The following is a 13,379-nucleotide window of genomic DNA, read 5'->3' on the forward strand; positions in this document are numbered from 1 at the left end:
AATTTGAAAATATTTTAAAACCTTCTTATTCATAAAGACTAGAAATTCATTTGTGTATTATATTCATATTGTATTTTTAGTTATGAAATTGAAATTAAAAGAAATGTAACTTAAATTATTGAATTAATAATAGAAACATCATATTAATTATTGTTAAATATCACTTCACTTCATATTTAATAATAAAATTATATATTTGTTTTAATTATAACTTTTAAATTTGTATATTTTCATAACAAGAAGAGGTATGTCATAACTTAATTAATCTCATTCAATTAGGTTTAACTTTTTTTTTTAATACAAATTATTAAAATTGCACTAAATATATATATATATATATATATTTTTTTAATTTTTTTAAACTAACATTTAAAAAGTTATAAATATAAAAGTTAACTTACAAATTTCATATATATTGCAAGATAAAATATTAAATTACTTTAAAATAATCATAATGATTTCTTTAAAAAAAAATTTATAAAGTCCCGTGCATAGCATGGGTTACCACTAGTTAAAAATTGTTACAAATACCAATTAATATTTTTTAAATTTATTATTACAAAATTGTTACAAAATATACCAATTTATTAATATTTTTTTAATTTAATTTATTATCAATTAATAGCTTAATTAGTATCAATTAATACTAAAATTATTAATTAGTATCAATTAACATAAAATTTATTTTATTAATGGCTTAAAATGATTTATTATTATTATTATTATTATTATTATATTAAAAAAACACTAAAAACCCTAGCAGTCGTTCTATCGATAATCCAGCAAAGGCAAATGCTCCGGTAGCCCCTTTTTCTCCTTTCATCCCTCGCCGTCGTTCCATCGCAAACACGGAACAACGCTGGAGAGAAAGAGAGAGCCTTGTTTCACCGGAAAAGGACCTTTACCGAGATCACTTCTCCATCGATCGCGATAGGGGACGACGACAAAGACACAACGACGACGTGGCAATGCTATGGTTTGAGATCGCGATAGCGAAAGGTCGATCGCGACGGCATGGAAGAGTTTCAGATTGATCACAGACACGAACATTGCCGGAGAGAGAAAGAGATCTGCTGCGATCGCGAAGAGAAAGAGAGAGAGAGAGAGAGAGCTAACTTTGGTTCACTTGCAAAACCCTAGCCGGCAGCCCCTAAGTCAGATTGTGAGAGAGAGAGCTCACAGAGCTAGCTCTGGTTCATGCCGGAGAGGGAGAGAGAGAGAGAGAGAGAGCTAGTTCAAGTAATCGTCGCCGAAAACTGCGCCAGAAATCGCCTCTTAAGCTTTCTCTCTCTGAAGAAGTGAACGGTGTTTGGATGTGGGTTTATATATTGATTTTTTTTTTTTTTATAATAGTTAAAGTTGATAATATGGAAGAAATTTAGTAAAACACAAGTTTAGAATTAAACTCATGATGTTTCAATTCATATATTTAGCACCAAAGGAGTAAGAAAAATAAAAGAAATAAAAAGGGGCATAATATCCCTCTCATTTTTTACTCACTCTTTCTTACATAAGTGCATCAACATTAGACCTACTTCCTACCCTCCTGCATTCCTGCTGTTGTGTTCTTCAATATCTGCAAAATTGAATTATTGAACAAGGTCAAAAAAATTGGTCCATCAGAAAAAAAAAAAAAAAAAAAATCCAAAATAAATATCCAAGTAAATGTATAGCAAATCAAGATCACCACGAAACATCCAGCTGGCAATTTAGACCACAGTTGCCATCAATAATTTTGCTGTCACTAAGGCCGTATTTGATGCTCAAAATAGTTTAAGAAAAGGTAAAACAGGGAAAAGATAAAAAGAAAGAATAAAAAGAAAGAAAGCGGTTTTCCTTGCTATTTTCTATCCTACCACGAGTAAAAAAAAAAATCCTAATAAAGCTGGCAATCAAGAAAAAGAGAAGGAAAATGACACATTTAAAATAAAATAAAACAAAAAATTTATTTATTTTAAACATGTTTCTTAAAAAATAAAAAAAAATTAAAAAATTAAAAAAATCCTATTATGCTTTGTCATTAATATCATGGCATTAACACAACACACAAGGACACAATAAGCAATGGTGGAATGTTTGTTTGTTTATTTCTTTTTTATTAATTTGATTTTATTCCCACTTTTTTCTCTGTTATTTATTTATTTATTTATTTTACTAATGTCAGCAGTAGTAACTAAATGCTACACATGACATGGTCCAAAAGGCTTTCGCCCTATTCCATGCAGCATTTGGAGTTATAGCCTCTTTTTTTTTTTTTTTTTTTTTGAAATTTGTGTTGATTTACTTTTAACTTCTTTTTAATTATCAACTTTTAACTTCAAAAAATTACACTAAAAATAGATATTTTATCCTAAAACTCATTGGATTAAAGTTGATAATCAAACGGAGTAATGATAGATAGCCTACCCAACAAATATCAAGTCATATTGTAGGCCACCCACCCAAATACCAATTAATGATAAGCTCATGACCTATAGTCCCCTTGACAATACCATGATTATGGCCCCCCATCACATATCTAGGTGTTTTAGAAAGTTGGTAAAAATCTAACTTTTTAATTTTTTGACTTTTTTAGTGACTTTTTTGAAAGAACTTGATAAAAAGCAAAAAAATTAACTTTTTACCAAGTTCCCAAATTGCTCCTGTAAGCGTTTCTGCGTTCGTCAGTTTAGCCCTCCAAAACTCAGACAGGTTTTTGTTTCTTATTCTCCAAAACCAAATGACAACTGGTTTTAAGATATATATATATATATATATTCCAAATTTTCAATTACTAGTTTCGAACTATTCTTTGCTGTAATTTGAAAAATATACACAAAAAAAAAAAAAAAAAAAAAAAAATTGAAAATGGTGCCGAGGAGACCCTTATGCTTCACAAATTCTTTAATTGAACTTCATTTGCATCTTATGAAATATGTCACTAATGAAAATTATAGTAGAAAAGTCAGCAACCCAAAACACTTGGGTGGATGATGACAATTCATGCATGTACATGTTGTAATTACACAAATAACCCTTTTCAAATGCCCATGCTGGTTGGTTGGTTGGTTGGTGTGGACAATGACATTCATGACTATTAGACTTTTTGGTCACATGCCATAAGTATAGCATGATGAACACAATTAAATTCCCATAATGCCCTTTCAAAAAAACAAAAACATTGAATGTATTTGTTTTAGTTTTCTAAAAATTAATTTTTTTTTATTTTTCATATTTTTTTATTTTTAGTAAATATTTTTAAAATTTTAAGTAATTTTTAGATGCACATTACTTACATATATTTAAATAATAAAATATTTGTGAAAAAATATTTAAAAAAATTGATAAATTTATAAAAATATGAAAAATGTTCAGAATTTTTTTTTTTGCATTTTGGTATTTAGTGAATTTTTTTAAAAAATCACAAATATTATACTTTTTAAATATATTAATGTTAGGTGTATCTTAAAATTAAAAAAAAAATTGCTAAAAATACTAAAAAATTCATTAAAAAAATTACGAAAAATAAAAAAATAGAATTTTTCTAAAATGGTCTAGCTTGTCTCATGTTTGAGATCAAGACTGTACCGTCCAGTCCAGCCCATGGACCCATTTTTTATCCCCATTTCAATAATCCGAATCGCTCGTCAAATATTATATTCATGTAAATAATTACGTTGATCGGATATCGATAGTTATTTGATCAGATCAGATTTGTATAAAAAAATGAACGGTAAAAAAATAAATGATTGACAGAAATCTGATCCGATCAAATAGCTATCGATATCCAATCAATGTGATTTTTTACACAAATATAATATTTGGCGAATTCTACACATTCAACAGTTTAAATTATCAAAATGAGGCCCAAAAATTGACTCATGGACTGAATTGGATGGTCCAATCTTGATCTCAACCTGAGATAAGCTGACCTTTCTAAAAACCAAAAGCAAACTCTTAAATAATCATGATGATTGTTGTGGGACAATAAATTAAAATGATGTCATGGCATGATGAGAGTGAGAGAGGCAGAGAGAAAGAGAGAAAAAGACACATACATGTCTAAGCATCTGGTTTTCATTCTGCAACGTGGAGACCCTCTCATCAAGCTCAGAGTTCTTCTTTTCCAAGTCTTTAACCCTACCCTCCAACTCTGTTAGGTATGCCTTCTTCCTTTCCCTTGCTTGTTGTGCTGATACCCTGTTCCTCAGCAACCTATTTCCCCCAAACCAAAACACATAATTACAAAAATGCCATTCGACATCGCCGGTGATCGGTTAAGAAATGAAATATTATTTCGTGTTCTTGGAACAGTGGTCAAACGGCTAACTGCCACATGATCACATGGGTCCCTTCTATTTATCGCCACGATTTGCCATCCAATTTTGAAAAGATGATCAAAAATTAATTTTTTTATTTTTTTTTTAAAATATATAAAAAATAAAGAAAAAAATATAAAAAATGATATGATTCAAAATGAATTAAAAGTTAGAATCATTTTCCTAAAATAGTCCTAAATTATTTGTTGGATTTGAACATTTTCTATTTTAGTGATATTACGAATTCAAAAATTTTATTTTGAATTTTACTCAAAAATATTGATCTATAACTTAGATTTATTTTTATTTAGACCCTACACAACATCAATTTAATTTTCCCAATACAAATATAACCCAAAAAATCTAGGGCATTTGACTTAGAAGTGTTTTGAAAAGATGATTAAAAATTAATTTTTTGACTTTTTTTGAGAGAGAGAGAGAGAGAGATGAAACAGGTTAAAAGCTGAGAAATGGGAAATTCTATTCTCACATGTCTTTTGGTCTCTGTGTACACACTTCATGAAAAAAAAATTTAATGACCATTTTACCATGAAGTAAAATGATCATAATAGACATTAATACACACTACAAATTAAATCCAAATTTTCTTTGTATACATTTTTAAAAAAACAAAATCTAAATTCTAATTTTTCCATTATTTTCTCACTTCGTCTATTGTCTTCCATTACTTACTACACTCCATTGTTACACTCTATCCATTACTCAATTGTTCTTATGAAATTAATATTAGACATTATATACAGATTTTGTTGCTTTTACTTACCAAGATTCAAGAAACAAAGCTGGGTGATGCTATTTAGATGGATTTGAAGGTGTTGTATTGTTGCTTTAGATTTAGATGGATTTAGATTTTGTTGCTTTGTTATGGATTGTCATTCATCAACTTACCGAAATTGAAGCAATGGTATAATAAACACCCAAATTAACCCTATTTCTCGTTCTCATCTTCAAGTTTTTTTATTTCAATTAGTTCTTGTTTTACTCAACAATGAAATGGAGTAGGTCTTTAATGGAGTTGTGTTTTGTTAGGAGGGCCTTCAATGGAGTTGTTGTGGTTTGTTGCCGTGGGTGTATGTGGAAAAGTTGAGTCTGAAGGGTTTGAAAGGTTTAAAAGTGTTAAAAACCTATTTAGGGGGTGTGTGTACAAAATGTGACCTAGGATTATAATTGAAATATGTGATGTGTTGAATGAGAATAATAACATATAATTATTTTTATAAGTGTTTGAATTGAGATATGATGTGAATAGAGAAGAAAAGGGGTGTGAAAATAATTTTTGAAAATGCTAAACAAACACCATACTCAAAAGTGAATGTGGAATTATATTTTGAAAGCTCCACCAAACGGAGTCAAAATTTTGGGAAATTCTATTTCCACATACCAAATTGTCTCTGTGTACATCTTTTCTCAATTCACACATGTGTTTGGTAACGTTTACGTTTTCAGTTTATATTTACAAAAATTTTATAAATTGATTTTTGTTTATTTTTTGTTTATTTTTAGAAAAACATAAACTACAAACGCATTTGGTAATTGACAAAATGTTTAAAAATTTTTAAAAATAAATGGCAAGTGATGACAAGTGGCGGCGAAAGACGGTGGTGGAAAGTGGTGACGGTGGGTGGTGGGTAGCTGGTGGTGGTGGGTGGTGGTAGTGGTGGGTGGGTGGGTGACGGTGGCTGGTGGTGGGTGGTAGCGAGTGGGTGGTGGTGGTAGTGGCGGGTGGTGGGTGGCGATGGGTGGCGGATGGCGGGTGATGGTGGGTGGCGGGTAAGTAGCGAGTGGTGGGTGGTGGTGACAGGTGGGTGGCCGATGACGGGTGGTGGTGGGTGGTGATGGTGGGTGGGTGGGTGGGTGGGTGACGGTGGCGGGTGGTAGCGAGTGGGCGGTGGTGGTAGTGGTGGCGGCGGATGGTGGTAGCAAGTGGGTGGCGGATGGCAGGTGGTGGTATGTGGCGGGTGGTGGTGGTGGGTGGGTGGGTGACGGTGGCGAGTGGTAGATGGTAGCGAGTGGATGGTGGCATGTGGGTGATGGGTGGGTGATGGTTGTGGGTGGCGGTGGCAGGTGAGTGGTGGGTGGAGGGTGGTGCTGGGTGGTGGTAGGTGGTGGTAGGTGGCGGGTGGTGGCAAGTAGGTGGCGGGTGGTGGTGGCGGGCGGTGAATGGTAGTGGCGGGTGGATGGCAGGTAGGTGGTAGTGGTGGTGGTGGTGGTGGCGAGGGGTGGGTGGTGGTGGCGAGTGGGTGGGTAGTGGGTGGTGGTGGTGGGTGGTAAGTGGTGGTGGCAAGTAGTGGTGGTAGTGGTGGTGGGTGGGTGGTGGGTGGTGGCGGCGGAAGACGGTGGTGGAAAATGGTGGTAGGTTGTAGCTAATGTTGGGTGGTAAAAAAAAAAAATTGAAAACTCAAAATGGAAACACATTTTTTGTGTTTTCATTTTTTGGCCAAATTTATAAACTGAGACCACTGATTTATAAATCAAAAATTTTATCAAATAAGTTTTTATTTGAGTTTTTAAAATTTTTGTAAATATAAACAGAAAACTAAAAACGTAAGTGTTACCAAACGGCACCCTCGTAATTTGATTTTTATTTCTTTATCTCAGTCCACACACTTCATATTCCAAATATACCCTTCCTTTCTCTGTGCACATTATTTCCTTCTATCCTTCCTCCTCCTAAAAACCTTAACCCTAACTACACCAGCTATCGGTGACGGCGGCAACGACGACATCAACCATTGCCCCTTCCCAACTTCTAAGCCACTTTCACACAGACCCTCACACTGCCGTCAACTCCATCGCGATCTTCTCCCCCCCAAAATCCCAACTCTCTCTCTCTCTCTCTCTCTCACACACACACAAGGTTCAGGTGTGATTAACCTCATCGATTATTCAATTTTGTCTCATAGATACATATATATATATAGATTTGGATTTGGATACAATGTCTTAGGGATTGAGAGTTAGAGTGAAGAAGACAAACAACAACCATGTCGCTTAGGCCTAGTGCGAGAACCAAGGTTCGCCAGAGATGTGTATGGAGAAATTGATCTTGAGGCGCAAAAGACTGGTATTACAACGGACTCTTTTATTTTTACTATTTCTAAGGTTAATTTCTTCGGCCTTGACATAGAAGTTGTCTTCTTTCTTATGACTGCTACAAGTTTTTCTTTGTAGGCTATTCTGGATAATTGCATCATCTCTTTCATCTTGCAAAGAACATGATGCAACCACGGATTATAAATTTTGGAGAATTAATATTTAGGGAGGAAATAGATTTGAAAATTGAATTTTGATCGTCTCTTTTTCTTACCCTTTCTTGTTTTGCTAAAAATGGGATTCAATCATGAAAAATGAAAGGAAAAAAAAGAAAAAAAAAACAAAGAATTGACAGGTACATGTTGAAAATGTATAACCTTCTAATAAATTAGGTAAGCATACAAGCATGATTCAATTTCATTTTTCGGGTGACCAAATATCAATTTTTTTTTTTTTTTTTTTTTTTTGTGATTGAATCCATTTTAATTTGTATTTTTGAAATTTTAATAAAGTTTTTAATACTTTTATCAATTTTGTTAATATTTTTAGATCTATTTAATCTAAATACATTTAGAAAGTACAAATTTTGCAAAAAAAATATTTTAAACTCTATATTTGAGATAATGGTGGATGAAACGTGTATGGAGAAATTCTGAGATGTATGGATGAGATGATTGTGGGTGAAATGGTAATTTTATTAAGGGATACTTGCGTGTAGATTATAATAAGTGGACTTATTGTCTAATAGGTCATATAAGAAAAATTTGTCATAAAAAAATCACTAATTGTAAGTTTTAGCGATAATTTATAAAAATCATGACAAAAAAAGTCACCAATTGTCAATTTTTAGCGGCATATATAAAAAAATTGTCATAAAAAATTATTTTTAGCGACAATTTTACGAAGATTTATTTTCAATAGGACTTGATGGGAATTAAGTCCAACTATTAAGACCTGTTGATAATTTACCTTTTTGTTGTTAAAAGGATAAATTATGATTTTAAAAAAAATCATTAAATGTGTGGAGTAAGAAAACTTGGTGTGTGGAAATAGATTTTTTCAAATTTTTTCCTAGGAAAACTCACTTCCCAAAATACCCCCTTATCCTTTCTATTTACTAATTTTTAAAATTTTATATCCCCCTTTCTCATTAAAAGTGTTCAACGTTGATGTGTGTGTGTGTGTGTGTGTTTTAGGCATTTTTTTTTTTAAATAAAAAACTAAGAGATTTTAAAAAATAAAAGAATTATTTGATGCTCATAAAATAATGGCCAAATACACAGGGCTATTTTGGAAACTTGGCTAAAAGCCACTTTTTTTGGTTAGTAGCAAAAGCCAAAAGTTGGCTTTTTTGGCTTTTTTTTTCATTTGGCAAGTTGGTTTTTAGCCAACGGTGAAATTACAATTTTACCCCTCATGGGTCACAATGTGTTACATAGGTTCAGTTGTAAATATTTTAAATAAATGGGGGTAGTTTAGTCATTTTATTATGATTTGACATCATAAACAAATATTAATCAAAAAAGTCAAAAGTCACTTTTTACCAACTTCCCAAATCATTTGTCTAAAAAAGCCAAAAGCTTGGTTAAAAGCCAAAAAGCCACTTTTTACCATTTTCCCAAAACAACCCTAAATCCCATGGGTGTCTGTATTTAGATGGCCCCACGCAATTAAGCGTACATTCTTCCTATCAAATAACCTTAGAAGGACTAATTGAGAATTTTTATTTTTGTTTATTTATCATTATTAGTATTTTATTTTTATTTTTTTGTAATTAGTTGAGGAAAATTATATGAATACATGATTTAAATTAAAAAAATCATTTCATTCATAACAATAATAATAATAAAAAAATTCTCCTCCACTATACCAATCTTTTGATTATTACTTTAAAAAAACAAAAGTTGCATTTGATTTAATTTTGAAATTGTGATTCTCTTTTAGAGTTGTGATTTGAGTGTAAAATTGAAAATTGAGTTAAAGTGTTTTGAATTTTTTTTTTTGAAATTTGAATTTTGAATTTTGAAAAAAAAAATTTGTGTTTTGAAAGAAGTTTTGAAAACAAGTTTTGAATTTTGAATTTTGTAAAGAGTTTTGACTTTTGAAAAAAGTTTTGAGTTGTATTTTGAATTTTTTGGATTTATTTTTTTCAAATATTAAAAAATGTTTAAGAATTTTTTTTTAAAATTTTAAATATATAATTTTTATTTAAATATTTTTAATTCTTTTATTTTATTTTGTAAATATTTTAAACTTAATTACAACTTCAAACTCAAATCGTAACCAAGCATATAACTCAAACAACCCCGGTTGGTAGCTCGAATATAAGGGTTTGAATTTGACTCGAAATTAGGGGGAAGAAAAAAGAGGAGGAGGAGGAAGGAGGAGAAGGACTAGAGGGGGCCCAATTATTAGGGCTGGAGGCAGAGGAGGGGGGCGGAGGCACGATCGGGCGGAGCCGACGAGCTGCGAGCTGCGACGGTGGACAGAGGCGACGAACGAGCTGCGAGCTGCGACGAGGACGGCGGGCGGAGGTGACGAGCTCCTCGCGACGAGGACGGCGGACGAAGGCAGCGGAGGCTCCCTCTCTCCTCTTCCCCTCTGTTCTTCTTCTGGTTTCAACGAAGAAGAAGAAGAAAAGAAAGAAAGAAAAAGAGATAAAAAAAAAAAAAAAGAAAAAGAATGAACGACCACACATTTCGAGGTACCAGCCATTTTTCTAACTCAAAATTCAATTAAAAAATTATTTTAAAAACTCAAAACTAAACATATAACTCGAAACTTCACATTACATTCAAAATTTTATACTTCAATCACAACTAACACATAACAAAAAAATTAAAACATTTAAAAATATATTTATAAAATAAAATAAAATATTTAAAATAAAAATTACATATTTAAAATAAAAAATAAATTTAAAATTAAAAAAATACAACACATAAATGTATGAAATATAATGCACATTAAAATAAATAAATAAATATTTAAAATATAAAACATTTATCCTAAAAAAATAAAATTAAGAAAATTTCAAAATACAACTTAAAACTCAAAATACAACTCAAAACTCATAACTAAACAAATTCAATTTAAAACTCATAATTCAAAACACAACTACACACTTAAATCATGGTTCTAAAAATAGTTTTAAAAAATAAAATAAAAATATTTTTTAAAATTTTTTCTTTTAAAATAGAATTATGAAAAGAATTTAGTTTTGAATTTTGAATTGAATTTTAATTTGTGTATTTGATTATGAATTTTGAAAGAAATTTTTAAATTAAATTTTGAATAATTTTGAATGATAACTTAGGTTATAAATTCTAAAAAATGATTTAAAAATTTTACTTTTAAAATTATGATTTAAAAAACAAACCAACCACAGCCAAAGTTTCTTTAGATTACACTCAAAGGATGCGGGTCTCACACGATACCACTTTATATAAGTAATTCTATTCCTATGGAGATTAATTATAAAATTAGACATTTTTAAAAAAAATATGTGAGTAATAAAAACTTTCTAGAATCGATTTATCCCTGGGTGCCCCCACCCAAATCATGCCACGTCAGATGAACAAACTTTAAGTGGCCCCAGATGCTGACGTGGAACATCCAGGTCAGGTGTGGTAAATAAAGATCTAAAAACTCCGGTTCGGTTTACCTTTTGAGCCGCTTGTTTTCCTTGTCAGCCGGACTTCTTCCTCTCTTCCTCATCCCCTCTGAAGATGCCTGGACCCGGTCCGGACCGGCCGTCGAACCGGCTTCCCTGAAAGACACCGACCCTCTGGCGGCTCCTCCGCCGATCTCCGGCACTCTCCTGATCTCGTCATCACTCTCCATTCCTCCAAAAAACAAAAACCCAAAATCAGGAAGAAAAAAAATACATTATGTTCTAATCTGAAGATCTTCATCTGAAATCAACTTTCTCGAGATAATCCACCAACCCAGATGAGAAAATTCACAAATCTTCAAAACCCAGAAGCCAAATTCACAAATTCCATGAATTTCCAATCGAAATTTGAGAGAAAAAAAAAAGTGAAAATAAAACCTTCTTTCACTTCAAGCTGAAGAGCAGAGCTGGAAGATCTTTCGCTGCTCGAAGGTAGAGAGCTAGCTGCAATGGAACTCGTTGCTTGTTCTTGCATTTCACCTTCACAGAACCCACACACACAAAAAAAAAAAAAGTGTAGAGAGAGAGTAGAGAGAGAAAGAGGATAGAGAGGGAAGGGAATGTGGGATCTTTTTTTTTTTTTTTCTCTCTGCTGTTTGGTAAGAGGGAAAAGGAGCGGGATATTAATGTTAATGTGAGCACAGAATGCACGAGTGGTGCGATTACAGAAACCGTTGGATCAGTTGTCATCGGACGGTTAAGAATGGGTGAGCGTGGAGGTCTAGGAGCCATATGGAGGTGAGTTAATCAAAGGCTGGTGGGTGTGAAGCGTGGGCTTGTTTTGTCCGTGGGATTGATTTATGATCTGACGGTCAGGATTTGATTTTAAAGTGAGATGCATTGAATTGGGACTATGTTCGATGACATGTGCAGTGCCGGCTTGAAAAGTGCCAAATGTTTTGAAGAATTATTTATGTTTTAAATGCTAAAGTGAGAAACATTGAAAGCAGGGATGCCAGAAAACAAAAATGCTAGAGGCCCTAAAAATTCTACCAAAAGTTTTACCAAATGTCTCATATGGGTGTGGGATTCACATGGGACCCACATTGTGTGGGTCCCACACCCATGTGAGACATTTGGTAAAACTTGTAGTAGAATATTTGGGGTCTATAGCATTACTCGCCAGAAAAATCGATCGAATTAAGCTAATTGAGCCTCTGTTTGGCAAGATGATTTTGCTTTTTTGGTTATTTTAGTCACAAAAAATAAAATAGGCTATTTTAGTCATAACAAACAAAACATCACATCCAACCTATAATCATTACATTCTTCTCTCACAAAAAAAGTCAAAAAAGCCAAAAAGTCAAAAAGTCCTTCCCAAACCAAGCTTTTTAGCCCAGGCTAAAATAGCCAAAAAAGCCAAAAAGCCAAAAAGCCAACCTACTTCTGATTCAAATCGATTGAAATTTCAATTTTTTGGTCTGTTTTTTTTGGAAGATATAAGTTGCTTTTGTTTTAAAATTTTGTATATTGATACAAATTAAATTAATTAAATATTATATTTAAATATTTTATATTATAATTTATTAAACATTATATGATAAATTAATATAATACATTTTTGTGTTAAAAACTAGGGAAAAAACATTTAGAGCAATTTTCATATATTTTCTTTATCTATTTTCAATGTCAAATTTTATAATCTGCTATAAAACCTTTTAAAAACTCATGTAAATTTCTATTCTATATCAAACTGACAAAATCAAATCATAGCATACGGTCTGCATTGATTTCTCAATCATAAAAACTAAAAAGATCAATTCAATACTAAATATGCCTTCAACACTAACCAAATTAAACTGTGTACACTCATAATTGGAAGAAACATAGTCAAAATTAAAGTTAGGATTAGTTTTTTTTTTTTTTTCTTTTCTTTTCTTTTTTTTCTTCAATTTTAAACTTCAATGTTTAAGTCTAAGGGCACTCACTAAAGGTCCGTTTTGATAATTTAAATTGTTTATTCTGTCGAGTCTTTTGTGCATATCTTACATAAAAAAATAAGGTTAATTCGATAATAATAGTATTTTTATTTTATCATTTATCATTTTTAAAAAAATTAGAAACAAAAATAATAAAATGAAAAGACTAATTTTTGTATTTTTTGAGTTTGAGTTTTGAGTTTGAGTTTGATTTCACTCTCAGTGCACTAACTCGCTCGCACCCTCAATATTTGCAAATATATATATATATATATATGGAGCGTATTGGTAAGCTCGTAAAAAGTCAATTTTTTGATTTTTTGGGATCACATCATCTCTTTATTTTTTTTATATTAAAAAATTTAAAAAATTATAAAAAAAAGTCAAAAAGTCATATTTTTATCATCTTTCCAAAATATCACTATTAGGGTGTTT

General features: G+C 31.8%; 1 protein-coding gene across 1 annotated transcript; it reads right to left on the reverse strand.

Moving 5' to 3' along the window:
- Positions 1–1,377: 1,377 nt before the first annotated feature.
- On the reverse strand, positions 1,378–11,740 carry HY5 (Basic-leucine zipper (bZIP) transcription factor family protein). The gene is made up of 4 exons (XM_082894634.1): positions 11,404–11,740; positions 11,017–11,197; positions 4,038–4,194; positions 1,378–1,576 (listed from the first exon to the last, which is right to left on the reverse strand). Exons 1-4 carry the CDS (start codon positions 11,498–11,500, stop codon positions 1,532–1,534), a joined length of 480 nt encoding a protein of 159 aa, XP_082750760.1. The 5' UTR covers positions 11,501–11,740; the 3' UTR covers positions 1,378–1,531.
- Between the last annotated feature and the right edge of the window lie 1,639 nt (positions 11,741–13,379).

The sequence above is a fragment of the Camellia sinensis genome, chromosome 11, assembly GCF_055761805.1.
Source record: "Camellia sinensis isolate YWXY chromosome 11, ASM5576180v1, whole genome shotgun sequence".
Taxonomy (NCBI): Eukaryota; Viridiplantae; Streptophyta; class Magnoliopsida; order Ericales; family Theaceae; genus Camellia; species Camellia sinensis.

Excerpts from the sequence above, each read along its gene's own strand:
- HY5 (XM_082894634.1), bottom strand. The coding sequence starts at position 11,500 with ATGCAAGAACAAGCAACGAGTTCCATTGCAGCTAGCTCTCTACCTTCG. Across the intron at positions 4,195-11,016 it reads GAAAACAAGCGGCTCAAAAG|GTTGCTGAGGAACAGGGTAT; the intron begins GTAAACCGAACC and ends TGGGGGAAATAG. Across the intron at positions 1,577-4,037 it reads AAAACCAGATGCTTAGACAT|ATATTGAAGAACACAACAGC; the intron begins GTATGTGTCTTT and ends TCAATTTTGCAG.